The following is a 19,979-nucleotide window of genomic DNA, read 5'->3' as shown; positions in this document are numbered from 1 at the left end:
TTTGTATCAGCTTGGCCCTTTCAAATCTTTCATTTACATGCTGTCAGGGTGAATCCTGATGAGGTCTAATTTGTCCTACTGATTAGATGATCCCCTTCTGAAGACCCTGTTGTAGGCCTTGCATGTTATGAAATCATTACAGTCTGGTTGGTGGGAACACAAATTGTTTCTGCCTATTTTTTTTATTGTGAGCTTTAGGAATTTTTTAACTTAATGCTGTCTGGTAGTTTTTACCTTTGGCTTGAGTAGATTGTTTTTATACGTGTTTTTTTTTTTTATTAGTGGTTTGTTCCTTTTTATTGCTGACTGCTATTCTGTTATATGGGTATATCACATTTTGTAGATTACCACTAAATTTAGATGACTTCACCATCCATACACTAATGTACTTATACTGTTTCAGTGCTACCGTGAAGATATTCACATATTGATTTAAAATCAAAAAGTCATAAGCTATTTTCGAGCTTTTCACTGGCTCATTTTTATTCAGTTTTTCATTGAGTCTAGTTTTTCGAAAAGTCTGTTTTTAATTTTGTTTTTTTTTTTTCTGTAGATGCTTTTGTGGTCGCTTAGTCAAGCAACATGCTTGTTTTACTGCAAGTCTTGCCATGAAATATTCAGATGTGAAATTGGGTGACCATTTTAACCAGGAAACAGAAGAATGGTCAGTGGAAAAGCATACAGAACAGAGCCCAACGGATGCTTACGGAGTCATAAATTTTCAAGGAGGTTCTCATTCCTACAGAGCTAAGGTATCACATATTTGATTTTTCTGCTGTATTATTTTGTTACCTAAGTAATACACATTTATTATCTGACAATTTCTATAATACCATGTCAGATAATTAGTCTGAATCATTCCTTTATGTATTCTGACGTTCTTTGTATACATGCATATAAATATAGAATTGTTTTTCATGTTGGATTGAACCTTTTATCATTATGAAATGTTGTTTTCACGTGTCATTTTTCTTGCCAAAGCCTACTTTTTCTGAAATCAGTATAGCTACACTTTCATAGAATTAGTAGTATATTATTTTCTTCCCTTTCACTTGTAACTTTTCCTTATGTTTGTTAGGTGGTCTTTTAAGCAGCATATAGTTTTGTTTGAATTTTTTTTTTTATCATCCTTTAAGTTGGCATATTTAACAAATTTACTTGTAATAAAACTGCCATCATGTTACTGATTACTCATTTGTCTCACTTGGTCTATGTTGTCTTTTCTTTCTTGTATTCATTTATATTATTTTTAATTATTTCCTGCCTCCTTTATTAGCCCGTTACGTATACATTCTTTTTGTATTAATGTAATCTTAAGATAAACATTATAAAATACATTTTTAACTTATTTTAGCTATTACTTATTATACTGTCACTATCTGTTGTAAATGAGTACTTTTACATTTCCTGGATAGTGCAAGAGTCTTTAGAATACAATACTGTATATATTTCCCTCATGACTTTATGTGCTTTTGTTTTGTCATAAATTTTAATTCTATATGTATTTTTTATATGTATTTTACACCCCGTAAAACATTTTGTCGTTATTACTCATTTAGATTTACTAACATTTTTGCACTTTACGCTATTCTTCCTGTCTCTGCATCTCTCAGCTTTTATACCCATGATTATTTTCTTTTTCCTTAAAATCCCACTTTAGTATTTATTTCCTTTAGAAAGTCGACTGGCAACACATTCTCTCAGTTTTTCTTCTTCTAGGAAATATTTTGTTTTTATTTCTGAGGAATATTTTTATGGGAGATAGAATTCTGGTTGTCAGTTATTTTTCAGAAAACATGCCATTCCTTTCTGGTTTCCATTGTTTCTGTTGAGATATTAGCATGAGATTCTGTTACTTCTTTTGGAAGGTCATGTTTTTTCCTCTGGTTGTTTTAAAATTTTCTTTTTGTCTTTTGTTTTTTATCACTATTTTGATGTGCTTAGATTTGATCTTCTTTGTATTTATATTTGTTGGAATTACTATATTTTGTGAAAATAACGCATGCCTTCTACATTTGTTTGCCAGCTGTGCCCTCTGCCAATTTTTCTTACATGTTGTAAAAAAGTTATCATGGCGCAGTCATGAGGGGAGGGTGCAGTTCGCAAACAAACACAGAAGATACACGTTATTTACGTAAAAATATGGTAATAGTATTTCCTGGGTCTGTGACTATATGTTTCATCAGTTTTGGAAAACGGAACATTATCTCTTCAGATACTGTTTCTACTGTATTCTCGCTCTCTTCTTCAGAGATACCAATTACATGTTATGTTCCACTTTTTCCCTTTATCCTGTATATCTTTTTGCTCTCTTTTCTTTGTTTTCTACCTGTCATTTTTCCATGTTTTGGTCTTAATATTTTCTACTGCCTAGTTACTGACAATGCATTAATTCTCTTTTCATCTATGTTTAATCTGCTGTTAAATTCATTCTTGGGGGTTTTACTTTCAAAATTGTATATCTCCAATACCAGAATTTTCCTTTGGTTTTTTCCCCCAAGTTTGTCATTCTGTACTGAAAATCTTCATCTTGTCCTTTAATTCTTGACTGTAGAATTACTGTTATTTTAAAGTCTGTGTCTGGTAACCTAATTATCTGGATCTCCTATCCATCTGTTCCTATTTGTTTTTCCTCTTGGCTTTTGGTTTTGTATTCTTTTTGTATGCCCGATTTTTTTTTTTAAATTGTGTGCTGGACATGGTTAATGTAAATTGTGGAGATAATTCTAGGCTCTGGATGATGATTATTCCTGAGAGAATTTACTTTTTCTCCTGGTAGATAGCTAAACACTTATATTTCTGGTTCACTCTTACTTCTACTATGCTTTGCTTGGAATTTAAATAAAAAAGGTGAAGTATTTACTAGCATTCCTCCTTGCATCACAGACCTCCACTATTTGTCATATTATCACCATCGTAAATCTAAATGTCTCCCCAAAGCCTCACTTAGCTTTTTAGTTTCTAACCTGTGAATTTCAGCAACACCAACTGCCTTTAGGGGAGAAGCAGTGCCAAATGATGGTCTCAACTCTGATAAGTTTTCCTTTTCTTTTGGATCTTGATCCTCCAAGTTTTCACTGTATTGGTAGCTGTGTCTGATGCTTTAAAACATGTTATTTATCTTTTATCTAGTTTCTTTAGTTCTAGCAGCAGAGGTAGTCCAAAACAGTCTAGCCCCTCATTGCTGGAAATGGAACTCCTCATTTATTCCTAACATAGCCTTTTTTTTTTTAAATTAACTTCAGACTGCTTTCTAAACTATATGTGTGCAAGTATAATTATGAGTTAAACAGAATGAATTCAGAAAGACTTAGTATAGGATAAATCCCTTTACAAAGCATTCTTACTAGATTCTGAATTCTCCTCAGTTTTACAGAATTCTGATATTTTTAGTTTGTCACTACAGAGATTTTCAGTGGCATTTAATCTCTATGAAATAATAGACAACATATTGTTTTACAAAGAACCTTTCTTAGAGATGATAACAAGTTTCATCATCTGAGTATTTCAAGGTTTTAGACAGAAAATTGTTGTGGCAAGTAAATTTTATGCTGTTGCTTACAAAAAGATAAAATTTTTAATTCATCAAACCATAAGAAATAATTCCACAGTTGATAGCTTATCGTCAGTTACTTTTTCTAGGAAGTGATTTTTTAAATATTAAACCGTTCAATCCATTTGAATACCATGAAGTGTTGTTTAAAAATTTCTTATTTTTCAGTTTAATCAAATCAAGTTACTTTGAGTGAAGGAAGCAATCATACATATTAAATACATACATGAGTGTGTGTGTATGTATATATATTTATATATAAGAATTTTTTTTTTGCTTTACTTACTGTGTATTCACAATTCTGATATAAATGGATTAGATCATTAAAAAAACTGCCAAATAGATAATTTGCTGTTTGCCTTAGAAGCCTTCATGTTGTAAATTATTTCCTTTTCTTTTCCTATCATTATAAAAATTATTTCCTTTCCTTTTCCTATCATTGTAGCTTACCTTAGTGTTTCTTACACACTACATACTCATGGTTAAATAAGGTGATCATTACAATGAATAAATTTGTGATTTGGGTTAATGCTAATTAAATATAAAATAGAAACAGTAACATTTTTGTGTCTTATAGTTTAAAAATTATAGTGCTCCTACTACTTTAAAGGTCATATTTTGGCACTCAGGGACTTGTTCTGATTTTCTTCAGTTTCAGCTTGAACTTACATATGAGCAATTGATGGTATGTTCCACAGTCGGCCGCTGGCCTTGTTCCGACTGATGATATTGAGCTTTTCCATCGTCTCTTTCCACCGATGTAGTCAATTTGATTTCTTTGTGTTCCATCTGGCGAGGTCCATGTGTATAGTTGCTGTTTATGTTGGGGAAAGAAGGTATTTGCAAGGAAGAAATCGTTGGTCTTGCAAAATTCTATCATTCAATCTTCGGCATGGTTTCTGTTACCAAGGCCATATTTTCCAGCTACTGATCCTTCTTCTTTGTTTCCAACTTTCGCATTCCAACTGCCAGTAGTTATCAATGCATCTTGGTTGCATGTTCGATCAGTTTCAGACTGCAGCAGCTGATAAAAATCTTCTATTTCTTCATCTTTGGCCCTAGTGGTTGGTGTGTAAATTTGAATAATAATCGTATAACTGGTCTTCCTGGTAGGCGTATGGATATTATCCTATCACTGACAATGCTGTACTTCAGGATAGATCTTGAAACATTCTTTTTGACAATGAATGCAACACCATCCCTCTTCAAGTTGTCATTCCAAGCATAGTAGACTGTATGATTGTCTGATTCAAAATGGCCAATAGCAATCCATTTGAGCTCACTAATGCCTAGGATATTGATGTTTATGTGTTCCATTTTATTTTTGACAATTTCCAATTTTCCTAGATTCATACTTCGTACATTCCAGGTTCTGATTATTAATGCATGCTTGCAGCTATTTCTTCTCATTTTGAGTCACGCCACATCAGCAGATGAAGGTCCCAAGAGTTCTACTCTATCCACGTCATTAAGGTCCACTCTACTTTGAGGAGGCAGCTCTTCCCCAGTCATCTTTTGAGTGCCTTCCAACCTGGAGGGCTCATCTTTCAGAGACAGTGTTCCACTGCTATTCATAAGGTTTTCACTGGCTAATGCTTTTCAGAAGTAGACTGCCAGGTCCTTCTTCCTAGTCTGTCTTAGTCTGGAAGCTCAGCTGAAACCTGTCCTCCATTGGTGACCCTGCTGTTATCTGAATACATAGCTTAGCTTCCAGCATCACAGCAACACACAAGCCCCCACAGTATGACAAACTGACAGATTTGACACATTGAACGCTAGTGACCTGACCGAAGACCAGATGAGTTGTGGAATGACATCAAGGGCATCATACATAAAGAAAGCAAGAGGTATTGAAAAGATAATAAAGAAAGAAAAAGCCAAGGTGGATGTCAGAGGAGACTCTGAAACTGAACTGAACAGAAGATTTCAAAGGGTGTCTTGAGAAGACAAAGTAAAGTGTTACAAAGACATGTGCAAAGACCTGGAGATAGAAAACCAAAAGGGAAAAACACGCTCAGCATTTCTCAAGCTGAAAGAACTGAAGAAAAAATTCAAGCCTCGAGTTGCGATAGTGAAGGATTCTATGGGGAAAATATTAAACGACGCAGAAAGCATCAAAAGAAGATGGAAGGAATACACAGAGTCATGATACCAAAAAGAATTAATCATGTTCAACAATTTCAAGAGGTAGCATATGATCAGGAACCAATGGTACCGAAGGAAGAAGTCCAAGCTAGTCTGAAGGCATTGGCAAAAAACAAGGCTCCAGGAATTGATGGAATATCATTTGAGATGTTTCAACACACAGATGCAGTGCTGGAGGTGCTCACTCATCTATGCCAAGAAATATGGAAGACAACTTCCTGGACAACTGACTGGAAGACATCCATATTTATGCCTGTTCCCAAGAAAGGTGATCCAACCGAATGTGGAAATTATAGAACAGTATCATTAATATCACACGCAAGCAAAATTTTGCTGAAGATCATTCAAAACTGGCTGCAGCACTATATTGACAGGGAACTGCCAGAAATTCAGGCCACTTTCAGAAGAGGACGTGGAAACGGGGATATCATTGCTGGTGTCAGATGGATCTTGGCTGAGAGCAGAGAATACCAGAAGGATGTTTACCTGTGTTGTATTGACTATGCAAAGGCATTCGACTGTGTGGATCATAACAAACTATGGCTAACATTGCGAAGAATGGGAATTCCGGAACAATTAATTGTGCTCATGAGGAACCTTTATATAGCTCAAGAGGCAGTTGTTTGGACAGAACAAGGGGATACTGATTGGTTTAAAGTCAGGAAAGGTGTGCGTCAGGGTTGTATTCTTTCACCATACCTATTCGGTCTCTATGCTGAGTAAATAATATGAGAAGCTGGACTGCATGAGGAACAGCAGGGCATCAGGATTGGAGGAAGACTCATAAAAACCTGCATTATGCAGATGATACAACCTTGCTTGCTGAAAGTGAAGAGGACTTGAAGCACTTACTAATGAAGCCTTCAGTATGGATTGCACCTCAGCATATAAAGAAAAAAAAGTCCTCACGACTAGACCAATGAGCAACATCATGATAAACAGAGAAAAGATTGAAATTGTCAAGGATTTCATTTTACTTGGATCCACAATCAACAGCCATGGAAACAGCAGTCAAGAAATCAAAAGATGCATTGCATTGGGTAAATCTGCCGCAAAGGGCCTCTTTAAAGTGTTGAAGAGCAAAGATGTCACCTTGAAGATTAAGGTGCACCTGACCCAAGCCATGGTATTTTTCAGTGATATCATATGCATGTGAAAGCTGGACAATGAATAAGGAAGACCAAAGAGGAACTGACGCCTTTGAATTGTGGTGTTGGCGAAGAATATTGAATATACCATGGACTGTCAAAAGAACGAACAAATCTGTCTTCGAAGAAGTACAACCAGAATGCTCCATAGAGTCAAGGATGGCGAGACTGCATCTTACATACTTTGGACATGTTGTCAGGAGGGATTAGTCCCTGCAGAAGGACATCATGTTTGGCAGGGTACAGGGTCAGAGGAAAAGAGGAAGACCCTCAGTGAGGTGGATTGACACAGTGGCTGCAACGATGAGCTCAAGCATGAAGATTGTAAGGATGGCTCAAGAGCAGGCAGTGTTTCGTTCTGTTTTGCATAGGGTCACTATGAGTCAGAACCGACTTGACGGCACCTAACAACAACACTTTTTTGAAACTCATAGAATGATTTTTCTGACTTTAAAATCATTTTATATTGCTATTCTTAGAAGTGTAAATACTTCGAAAGTAGCCTATGAAACCTGTTTTTATGTACTCTGCTTCAAATACAATTTTTCTGAAAGCATATAATGTTGTATTCTGAAACTTTTGAACATACTCAACTGCCCATTTTATCTTTTTTAGTATGTGAGGCTATCATATGACACCAAACCTGAGGTCATTCTGCAACTTCTGCTTAAAGAATGGCAGATGGAATTACCCAAACTTGTTATCTCTGTACATGGGGGCATGCAGAAATTTGAGCTTCATCCACGAATTAAGCAGCTGATTGGAAAGGGTCTTACTAAAGCTGCAGTCACAACTGGAGCCTGGATTTTAACTGGAGGAGTAAACACAGGTAATGTGATGATTGTACGAATCTTAGTGTGTTTGTAATTTTTTCATAAAATGAAGTAGATATTTGAAATAATATCAACACTGAAATATCAACGTAAAGATTTCTTCTGTTAAATAATCTACAGTTCCAGGTAAAAATGGTTACTGTAAAAGTGTTTGATTTTGATTTATGCTTTTTAAAAAAATTCACTTTAGAGCTAAGGTTGGTAAACTAGCCCACGCGCCAAATCCAGCTCGCTCATTGTTTTTATAAATAAAGTTTTATTGGAACACAGTCATGCCTATTTGTTTCCATATTATCTATGGCTACTTTTGTGCTGCAGCAGCGGAGGTGAATAGTTTTGACAGAGGTTGTATGCCACTTAAAGTCTAGCGTATTTACTGTTTGGCTCTTTACAGAAAAAAAAAGATTGCCAACCCCTAGTCTAGAGCAAAGTGTTATTCCAGTTACTTTTTGAGTACTGGTAAATTGATAAAAACAGCAATCCATTGCCTAGGCAGAGTAAGAAACAATTTTCAAAATGTAATTATACTATCACTTTTTTTTTTTCTCCTTAACCTTTCATTTTAAGCCTTCCCCATTACATGTATGGGTTGGATGTAAGGAAGGAAAATTAATTTTTAATATCCAGAGTAAAACATAATTATTTACATAAATTACCTTACAAACATCAGATTCCTTATTCAGCAGCTTTTTTTTGAGCCTTATTGTGTGTTAGGTAATCTTCTGGCTGCTGGAAATACATCAGTCCCAGAAACAAAATATTTACCTTCATGGAGCTTATATTCTAGACAGGGAGATGCAGATATTTAACAGATTACTGAGTACTGTATGTTAGATGATAAATGCTGTGGAGACGCATGAAACTCAGAGAAGGGATGGCTGAGGGACTACTATTTTATATGGTCAATAAATGCTTCACTGATAGGTAACATTTGGATAGAGATGGAACAAAATGAGGGAACTAGATATAAGAATTACTGGGGCAGATCATATAAAGGAGAGGAAATAGCTAGTATGTTGGAAGAATAGAAAGATGAGCCTAGTGTAGGTTGAGTGGAATAAGCAAGAAGGGCTGTGTCCTGAGGTCAGAAAGTCATGAGCAGCTGGTAGCGATGGAAGAGTACAGTAAATAGCAGGGGCAACAGGCAGATCATTATATAAGGCTTTTTAGGCCATTGTAAGCACTTTGACTTTTACTCTGCATGAGAGGGGAAGATTTTAAGCAAAATGGTGACAAGAGCAAAGATAGTTGGGTGATGTTTTGAAAATATACTGTGAGTGGGCAAGGCAGAAGTTGAGAGACCAGTGAAGGTGCTCTTTTCATAATCCAGTTGAGGGATGAGATCTAATGCAGTATAGAGATCAAATTGAATGATAACGTGGAGTTGTATGCTCCTTGGAAAGTCTCTGGAGCAGTTCTACTCTGTCCTATAGGGTCGCTATGAGTTGAAATCAACTCACTGGCACTGGGTTTGGTTTTTTTTGGTTATGCTCTTTTGACTTGTCTTTGTACTTTTCTCCATTTTTTAATTCAGTTGGACAACTTTTGTAGCTACTGGTTGTGTGTTTTCCTTGTGGGCTTTCCACCAAGTCATAATCTTACCTTTTTAGATAATGTGTAGAACAGTAACTTAAAATCATTTAAAAGAGGAATATGAGAAAGGACTAGGCCTAACAATGTGGTAAAAGATAGTTTTATATGCGTTTCAGGTAGTCATAGTGATTGATCATTGTGGGTGTTTTTGTTTTACTCTCTTTTTGGTCCTTGGCTATTCTGTTTCAAGTTAAGCTTCTGGACTGTTTTTGTCTTAATATCTTGTATGTGTAAAGAAATATCACAAACTGTAATGTTACAGATTGAGCCCAGGATTGTTCTCAGCAGAATAAAGACTTTCAAGTAAAAAAATAAAATTTTGTATGTACAGGTGTGGCAAAACATGTTGGTGATGCCCTCCAAGAACATGCTTCCAGATCATCTCGAAAGATTTGCACTATTGGAATAGCTCCATGGGGAGTGATTGAAAATAGAAATGATCTTGTTGGGAGAGATGTAAGAATGATTTTTTAAAAATTTGTAATCTTTGAATGTATGTTTAATTAAAATTATAGCAAGAGTAATGCAAATCAACTTAAGATATTCACGAGCATACCATACTTTTCAGATTTAGTTAAAAAAGTAATTTTTTTCCTATATGAACATGTAATGAGTGATAACAAAAGGGGAGGGGGAGGAACGGTATAGAATTTCTTGTATGTTACTGAAGTTAAGTTGGTACCAACTTACCCTAGAATGTTATAAATACAAGCTTTTAAATGTAATATTCATGATAACCACTAAGAAAATGTATTAAAAAAAATACATAAAAGGAAAAGGAGAAAGGAACCAAAGAGGCTCACTACAATAAACCAACAAAACAGAAAAGCAAGGCAGCACTAAAGGACAAAGACAAAGAAGGCTTAAGACACACAGAAAACAAAATGGCAGAAGTAAGTGAATGTAAATGGGCTAAATGTTCCAGTCAAAAGGCAAAGAGTGGCAGAATGGATGAAAAAAAAATCCAGCTATATATGCTGTTTATAAGAGACACAGCTTAAATCCAAGGACACAAATGGATTGAAAGCAAAAGGATGCAAAAAAATATTCCATGCAAATAATAACCAAAAGAGAGCTGGGATGGCAATCTTAATATCAGACAAAGTAGACTTTAAGACAAAATTTGTCCGAAGAGAAACAGATGGACATTATATAGTGACAAAAGGGTCAATTACGAAGATTGAACAATCGTTAAGTATATGTGCACCCAATATGAGGGCAAATACTGGTAGTATTGAAAGGAGAAATTGATAGTACTACGATAATAGTTGGAGACTTAAATACACCACCGCTTTCAATATTGGACAGAATGTCTAGAAAGAACAAGGAAACAGAAGCCCTGAATGACACTATAAGCCACTATACTTAATAGTTGTATATAGAACACTTCACCCAAAAACAGCACAATATATATTCTACTCCAGAGTACATGGATCATTCTCCAGGAAAGACCATATTTTAGGCCACAGGCAAGTCTTGATAAATTTTTAAAAATTGAAATCATACATTGTATTTTCTCTGATCACAACAGAGTGAAGCTAGAAATCAGTAACAGAAAAAAACCTGGAAAATACACAAACATATGGAAATTAAACAACTACCAACGGGTCAAGGAAGAAACCAAAAGTGAAATCACAAATTTCTTAGAGTCAGATGAACGTGAAAGCACAGCATACCAAAACTTAAGGGATGCAGCAAAGGCAGTACTTAGAGGGAAACACGTAACAATAAATGCCTACGTAATAAAAGAAGAAACATCTCAAATTAGCGTCCTAACTTGACAACTCCGGGAACTAGGAAGAGAAGAACAAACTAAGCCTAAACCTACCAGAAGAAAAGAAGTAACAAAGATCAGAGCAGAAATAAATAAAATAACAGAAAAACAATAGCGAATAATACCAGAAGTCAGTTCTTTGAAAAGATCAATAAAATTGATAAACCTTTAGGTAGACAAAGAAAAGAAGAGAAAAAGATACAAATAAACAAAATAAGAAATGAAAGAGGAACATTTCAAGTGACCCTTTAGAAATAAAGAGAATTATGAACATCTGTATGGCAACAAATTGGTTAACCTAGATGAAATGGACAAATTCTTAGAAGCACGAAACCTACCCACACTGACTTGAGGAAATAGTCTCAATAGACCCATAACAAGTGAAGAGATCGAATCAGTGATAAAAATCTCCCAGCAAAAAAAAAAGTCCTGCATCAAATGGCTGCACTGGGAAATTCTGCTAAACATGTGGTGAAGAGTCGACACCAACACTGTTAAACTCTTCCAACAGATAAGAGAAGGAATACTTCCTAATTCATTCTATGAAGCAAACATAACCCTGATACCCAAACCAGACAAAAGACCACAAGAAAAGAAAACTACAGGCCAATATCTTTTATGAATACAGATGCAAAAATCCTTAACAGAATACTGGCAAACAGGATCCAATAGCATATTAAAAGAGTCACATACCATGACTAAGAGATTTATTCCAGAAGTGCAGGAATGGTTCAATATTACAAAATCAACCAATGTAATACAGTACATCAATAAGACGCAGTAAAAAGAACCACATGATCATCTGTATGGATGAACAAAAAGCGTTTCATAAAATCCAATACTTTTTCTTGATGAAAACCCTCAAGAAGATTGTAATAGAAGAGAAATTCCTCAATATGATTCAGGGCATATATAAAAAGCCAACAGCCAACATTATATGTAACGGAGAAAGACTGAGAGCTTTCCCCTTGAAATTGGGAACAATAGAAGGGTGCCCGCTCTCACCACTTCTATTTAGTTTGCATTAAAAATCCTAGCCAGAGCAGTAAGACAAGAAAAAGAAATAAGAGGTATCCAGATTAGAAACGAATAAGTAAAATTATCTTTTTTTGCAGATGATATGATCTTGTATTTAGAAAATCCCAAATTGTCTATAAGAAAACTTCCAGAGCTAATAGAGGAATTTAGGAAAGTTGCAGGGCACAAGGTCAACAAACAAAAATCAGTTGGGTTTCTATTCACCAGCAATGAGAGACCTGAAAGGGAAATTAAAGAAGCAATTTCATTTGCAGTAGCATTTAAGGGAATAAAATACCTAGGAATAAATCTGATCAGGGACATGAAGGTCTTATAAAATGAAAAATACAAAAAAAAAAGCTGGAAGAGATTAAAGAACATTTAAGTGGGAAGATGTTCCATGTTCGTGGATTGAAAGACTTAATATCGTTAAGATGTCAGTACTACTCAAAGTGATCTATAGATTCAATGCAATCCTGACCAAAATTCCAACAGCGTACTTTACAGAAATAGAAAAAACAATCCTTAACTTTATATGGAATGGCAAGAGGCCCCGAATGGCTAAACAATGTTGAAAGAGAGGAAAAAAATAGGAAGGCTCACACTTCCTGAGTTTGAAACATACTACACCTATTTCTCACTTAGTGACTATCTCATTATCCAACATTTCACATTTACACCAATAGTAAAAGATCTTTTGTCTATTTTGTGCATTAATGAGGTGATGAGCATAGCAGCAACTGCAGTAGAGGTCCTCTCCCTCAAGGAGGATCTCCGGGTGGCCTGTGGAAAGCTGGACTGCACTGCCCTGCGCCGTCTGCTCCCTCCTGCTAACGGGCACCGCATCCAGCTGCCTCAGGGCAGCACAGCCTCTGGGGAGATGCGCAGGCATCGCTGAGGCAGCCTCTTCCAGGTTCCTAGCTCCTTTGCGGCCGGAGCCCCTGCAGCCCAAATTTGCTGTGGGGTGGGAAGGGAGGAAGGAAAGGCATCGGAGGGAGTATTTGGAAGAAATGTGTGCAAGTTGAATGACATCCCAAAGTGAGCCAAGTTAGGCCCGTAGCCTCTGCCACGATGGGGCTAGCTGTGCCACAAGGCTCCCAGCACTCTTGCAGGAAGCCCGAGCCTTGGTGACTTACTGGGCCCAGAGAGTAGTGCAGGCTCCAGATGGGATAGTGAACGCAGGGGTTGCCAGGGTGGGAGTGGAGCCCTGGAGGCAGCTCCAGGAGGGAAGCTCTGACCCAGCACAGGAGGAACGGGGAAGTGGTTAAGTCATGGGCTCTCCAATCACAAAGCCCGGCCTTATCCAGCCTTGTTTCCTGCAAGCCTTCTTCTCCACAGAGGAATAATCCATAACTGGACTCATTATAATGATGAACACATCAGTTAATCTTAGCTGTTATTATTTCTGTGATCATGTTTTCTAAGTTAAAAATATTGGACAAATGGACAATCTGAAAATGGAAAAAAATCCTCCGTGTTTACATAACGCTAGTCTTAACATAACAAACTGGTCTTTGAATCCTCACCATATAGTAAGTGAGGAGCGGGTGTATATAACTACATTAATCAAAATAGCTTGCTACTGATATAACGATAGACACATAGATCAGTAGAATAGAATTGAGAGTCTACAAGTAAACCCACACATCTGTGGTCAGCTGATTTTTGACAAGAGTGCTAAGTCCATTCGATGGGGAAAGAGTCTCTTCAATAAATGGTGCCGGGAAAATTGGATTTCCACATACAGTAAAATGAAACAGGATCCATACTTCACACCATACACAAAAACAAATTCAGAGTGGATTAAGGACCTTAAATAGGCAAACTAAAACCATAAAATTCTTAGAAGAACAAGCAGGGGCAACGCTGTTAGGCCTAGCTTTCAACAATGGATTAATAAAAGCACAAATAGCGAAAGGCAAAATAAATAAGAGAGTACCAAAAATGTGTAAAGACAAGCTACCGAATGGGAGAATATCTTCAGAAACCAGGTATCTGACAGAAATCTAATAACCAAAATATATATAAAACTTCCACAACTTAAGAACAGAAGGACAAATAATCTGGTCATAAAATGGCCAAAGGACTTGAACAAACAGTTCATCAGGGAAGGACATTCATTTGGCCACCAAACTCATGAAAAGATGCTCAGCATCATTAGCCATCAGAGAGATGCAAATGAAACTTACAGTGAGGTACCATTTCACTCCCACCATGATGGAAACAAATATATCTTGGAAGTACAGCCAGAGTGCTTTTCGGAAGCGAGGGTGATGAGACATCGCCTCGCATACTTTGGACGTATTATCCAGAGGGACCAGTCCCTGGAGAAGGACATCATGCTTGGTAAGGTAGAGGCTCAACGAAAAAGAGGAAGACCCTCGACAAGATGAATTGATACAGTGGCTGCAACAATAGTGTGAAATATAGCAATGATTGTGAGCATAGCATAGTACTGGGCAGTGTTTGATTGTATATAGGATTGCTATGGTTTGGAACTGACTCAGTGGCATCTAACAACAACAGGATAAAAACAAACAAACAAACAAAAAACTGAAAATAACAAATGTTGGCAAGAATGTAGGGCAGTTGGAACCCTTATCCATTGCTGGTAGAAATGCAACGTGGTATAGCTCTTGTGGTACATACATACAATAGAATGCTATTTAGCCAGTAGGAGAAATGAAGTCTTGATACATGTTACATTATGGATGGTGCTTGAAGTGATTATGCTGAGCGTTACAAGCCAATCACAAATGGACAAATATTGTATGACCTCACTTTTATAAAAGACAAGAAAAAAAAATTTTTTTCTGTGGTGTTCTTTTTGTCCTCCCCAAAATAAACTCATACTTACAAATCATTGCCATTATAGTGTTGGCACAATTCTGGTTTCTGCCTTTTTTGTATAACATTATATCACACCTTTTCCATATCATGCCAGTCTTTACAATTAAGTTTTTAATGACTACAGGATGTTCAGAATTTATTTTATTGTCACTAGGAGTTTTTAACAAAAAAAAAAAAAAAAAATTTTTTTTTTTTTTTTTTAAGAGTAGGAGTCAAATGCTAGTGTTTACTTAATAAAGATGTGTGAATTGGTCATAGATATTTATCAAGAGACTATTGAAAAGGGATTGCTGATTTTGTTTCTTCCTTTGCATTTGATGATGAAATACATAATTTTTCAATGAGGACCAAAATATAACTGTACAGTTTAGTTCTTTATTGATTAAGCTTCTTCTGTGCTTTGTTATATAGTCTTAAATTTTTTGCTTGCTTACATATGTAAAATAAAATTTTACCTCTTTTATTTACAGATTATTTTAAAGTTTGTTTGAAATTATATTTAATCCTGTCCACTAACTCTTACATTTGCTGTTGTGTTTAGGTGGTTGCTCCTTATCAAACTTTATTGAACCCCTTGAGCAAATTGAATGTTCTGAATAATCTACATTCCCATTTCATACTGGTGGATGATGGCACTGTTGGGAAGTATGGGGCAGAAGTCAGATTGAGAAGAGAACTGGAAAAAACTATTAATCAGCAAAGAATTCATGCTAGTAAGGGAATTTATAAATTTGTTATTATTGAAATTATTCTGGGCTGTATTAATTGCCAGCAACATTCTAAAAAGAATCAGTATGTTCTTTGAAGTGCTATTTTCATCGTGTAGTGAGATAGCATATGAAACAACCAGGAATGGCTAACCTTAGACAAAACAAGAAGACCTAGTGAAAGAAGGAGCCCTGGTGGCAGAATGGTTAAGCGATTGGCTGCTAACCAAAAGGTTGGCAGTTCAAGTCCATCTGCCACTCCTTGGAAACCCTATGAGGCAGTTCTCCTCTGTCCTATAGGGTAGCTATGAGTTGGAATCAACTCGATGGCGATGGGGTTTTTTTTTTTAAATAATAAAAGAAGATTGAGGCCAAATGGGGTAAAAACCCAGGTATTGAAGCCAAAGTAAAAATATTGAGTGGAAGCTCTGTTACCATTGCAACCCCATTTTAGCCAAATATTCTCGGTATGTCATATATTCCAGTACACGACTTTGAAATTCAAGATTGAAAATTAAAAGAAAAAAGAAAGAAAATCACTTGTTAAAAAGTAAGAATTAGCTTGGTTAAGTTTATAAAATGAGTAGGTATCAGTCTTTGGCAGATGTGTCTTGAAAGTTGGTATTCTTGGAACTGATTTTCCTTTCCAGTCATGGTTCAACATCTAGATTTTTATTTTAAGTAGAAGAAATTTTGTAACCCCAGGACATCAAGAAGGTGAGCGCCATGACTAACATGAAATGAAAGTACAAAATTACACGACAGTCCGTTTAGATAACGGTGAAGTCACAGCATATGTTACAGTTCAGAAATGTTTTATTTCTACAGTTACCTTTACTTTGTATTCTCTCACTGCAGTGCAGGGTATTTTAAAAGCAAAAATCGGTGTTTTAAAGAGTTCAATTAGTAAAATAAGCAACACGATTTTTACTTTTCAGTGAGTATATGAATTCTTTGATGTATGTGTGTTAAATTATATGTTGGATTTTCAAGTTTTATCAATGAAAAAGTAATTTATTCATTATTTTATTTATGCCAAACAGGTATCACATTGAGTGCTTAAAGTAAAGTCAGCACTTACAGGAAATTATGTTTTGGTTTTCTTTGTGTGATTGAGTGAATAAAAGATTAAATTAATTGAATTTTGCCATTTTTTAAATTTAACTTTTACTTGCTTTAGGAATTGGCCAAGGTGTCCCTGTGATGGCACTCATATTTGAGGGTGGGCCCAATGTTATCCTCACAGTTTTAGAATACCTTCAGGAAAGTCCCCCTGTTCCAGTAGTTGTATGTGAAGGAACAGGCAGAGCTGCAGATCTACTAGCATATATTTATAAACAAACCGAAGAAGGAGGGTAAGTGTATGAGAATAACAAATATAAGTGTATGAGTATTAAGATTTTTCAATCCGTAATTTCTATGTGCTTTTTTTATATAATTTTTAATAGCTTTATGTAAAGAGGCTTGTGGTTTGAAAATACTGAATTTATTTCAGTGTTTAATGAGCATGAAAATATCAAGTTCAATGTAATACTTTGGTAAAACTTGAGAAAATAGGCTGCCTCATGCATTATTAGAAGGAATTAAAATATAACAATCTTCATACAGGGCAATTTAAGAAGATCTTTCAGAGTTACAGAGGCATATATTTTTTGACCCAATAGTTTCACTTCTGGGAGTTGATCCTACAGATGTACATATGTGAAATGATATCTGTATAAAGTTGCTCTTTAAAGTGTTGTTTGTAATAGTAAATGATTAGAATGAAATAAAACATCAAAAGGGGTCTTCTAGATAAATAAATTATGGTACTTCCGCAGAGTGATTGATTCTCTTTCCACAATTAAGTTTGTAGCTGAAAGAAAGAATAAGGATGTTATCTGTGTATTAGATTTAGGAAGAGTACCAAAATATGTACATGGAAAAAGGAAGATTTGTGTATCTAATGTACATTGTGCTACCTTTTATGTAGATAAAAAGGAGACAAGTATTTGTACATATGTGTATAAAGAGATTCTGAAAAGTTATACACACTAGTAATAGTTCCTAAAGAGGTTTGGGATGGGAACTGGGTAGATGGGAGGGAAACTCTCTACTGTGACTTTACATTTTTATATTTTATTATCAGTTAAGAATGTAGTACCTGTAATACTTTCTTAATGGGATAGCTAGATGGTTATGGTGGCGTAAACTTTGCTATGGACTTTAAAAAATATATTCTACAAGTTAAAAAAAAAAAAAAAGCCTAACATACTGCCAAAGAATAGTATCACTGTGTCTATCACAAAGAAAAATTATTGAAAAATTTATTTCCCAAGCATTTAGCCAAATTAAAAGGCTGTCTTGTATAAATAGCCTATAAATTGAAGATCTTACAAATAAAAATTAAAAATCCTTTAAGCAGTACAGTAGATGTTGCCACGTGTCTCATTCAATTTTTATTTTCTGTTTTTGAACCATGTAAATACATTACTCATTCAAAAAACTCAATTAAAATGTGTGTGTTCATGTTTAAAACGTCTTGCTGAAGTACTGCTTTATATACCATAATATATTGGAATTCTCTTTACATAATACCTCATAAAATGTGAGAGTACTTAGAGTGAAAACACAGGCTTTGTAAAAATTTTCACAAAGTAATTCAGAGAAAAATCACTTTTTTGTTTCAGTTATAGTGTGCTTAGAGAAGAAAATAATTTTACTTAGGGACAAGTAATGTTAGTACAGTATCTTTAAAGGTCTTGGATAGATGGAGGATTAAATCAATGGATTAAGTATGTTTCCTCTTACCTCAGGAATCTTCCTGATGCAGCAGAGCCTGATATTATTTCAACTATCAAAAAAACGTTTAATTTTGGCCAGAGTGAAGCTGTTCATTTATTTCAAACACTGATGGAGTGCATGAAAAAAAAGGAACTTGTAAGTAGATTTCAGCAGAATAAGCTTTTTTCTTTCTTTCATTCAAAGCACATTGTAAATTGGTAAAATATTTTTAAGTTGAATTAAAAAAAATTTTTTTTAACTATGTTAAGATATCATTGTTCTGTACAAGCTGAGAGAGATCATGGAAGAAGGATTGTAGATTTTATATGGTATTGACCAGAGTATATTTATACTTCTGTTTTAGGAAACATTTCATAACTAGATCTGAACAAATTATGTCCAGTATCAAGGAAGAACTCTAAAGATTTGTTAGTGGCTTCTCTGATAAAATATTTGGGAAAAATTTTTTAAACAATTTTATTCTCAATGAGTGTCCAGGCCTATGAAAAATAAAGATCGGTGCTGCCTGGTTTCAGTCACCTAAACGGGCTTAAGTTTTCGGCAATAAAATTTTCAAACAGCTCTAAGTAGATGGATAATACCATGATCTAATTTGCTGTGTTCTTTCATTGCCAGCTTTTGAACACTATGAAATGAAGTGAAATAAAAAATTTGTACTGGAGTTATAATAATGTTTTACTCAATGAAAAATGTTATTAAATAAAAACTTCTGTTGATGTTACCTTCAGTGATTTAAAGAAATTTTCAGTGAAAGGATTGAACAAAACAGGCATTTCTCAACCAATAACATATGTATTACTGGATTGAATAAGTGTTCATACTATAAAAGGAACTGTAGGATTTACTTTGATGAGTAACACATAACTTCAGGCAGAAGTTGCTTATACTCTAGTAAGGAACATAACATAGGTAAAATAATGAATGTAATATAAAGCCAGACATTTTGAGTAACCTGCCCTTTTATTTGGTAAATTAAACCAGGTCTTTAATTTTTCTTTTTTGGGGGTTGGGGGTGAGGTGGGGAAGAAGGGTTCGAAATACCGTTTTTGACCAAAAATTAAAAAAAAAAAATCTATATGTCTCCCATGTAGTTTGAAGTTATTTTCTGTTTTATGATACATTATCTTTAAAAATATAATGGCATAATTATAAATTAATCTTTATATAGATCACTGTTTTTCACATTGGATCAGATGAACATCAAGATATAGATGTAGCAATACTTACTGCACTGCTAAAAGGTACAATTAATGTTTTTATTTGTAAGGTCTTTAATTTACAGCCTGTTTATATAAGATAGGGCTTTTTAATTTGACTAAATCCTTGGGAAATACGTTTTTCAATATATATATTTTGTGTGTGTGTGTGAAGGACATAATGATGGCTTTCTTTGATAGTAAGTTAGGCTTTTTTTTTTTTTTAATTTGTAGAATACATTTTTTAAAATTCATAGCAGGGTTTATGCTATCGTAGCCATCTAGTTGTCCCATTAAAATGTATTCCATTTTGAGTAAATAATTAAAAGTATTAAGAATGCATTTTATTCTTAATCGGCTAGAAAATTAGTGTTTAAAG

The 19,979-nt window shown here is 34.9% G+C and overlaps 1 protein-coding gene across 2 annotated transcripts in view; it reads left to right on the top strand.

The window, feature by feature from the left end:
- The window catches only part of TRPM7 (transient receptor potential cation channel subfamily M member 7), a 170,338-nt gene that overhangs the window by 61,040 nt on the left and 89,319 nt on the right, over positions 1-19,979 (top strand). For both annotated transcript variants that reach the window (XM_049904946.1, XM_049904947.1), the window contains exons 4-10: positions 554-752; positions 7,462-7,675; positions 9,604-9,728; positions 15,455-15,626; positions 16,801-16,975; positions 18,416-18,539; positions 19,573-19,645. In XM_049904946.1, coding sequence (XP_049760903.1) covers positions 554-752; positions 7,462-7,675; positions 9,604-9,728; positions 15,455-15,626; positions 16,801-16,975; positions 18,416-18,539; positions 19,573-19,645 — 1,082 coding nt within the window. The remainder of the gene's footprint in view (positions 1-553; positions 753-7,461; positions 7,676-9,603; positions 9,729-15,454; positions 15,627-16,800; positions 16,976-18,415; positions 18,540-19,572; positions 19,646-19,979) is intronic.

The sequence above is a fragment of the Elephas maximus genome, chromosome 12 (genome assembly GCF_024166365.1).
Source record: "Elephas maximus indicus isolate mEleMax1 chromosome 12, mEleMax1 primary haplotype, whole genome shotgun sequence".
Lineage (NCBI taxonomy): Eukaryota > Metazoa > Chordata > Mammalia > Proboscidea > Elephantidae > Elephas > Elephas maximus.
This window is presented reverse-complemented; position numbering and strand designations above follow the sequence as displayed.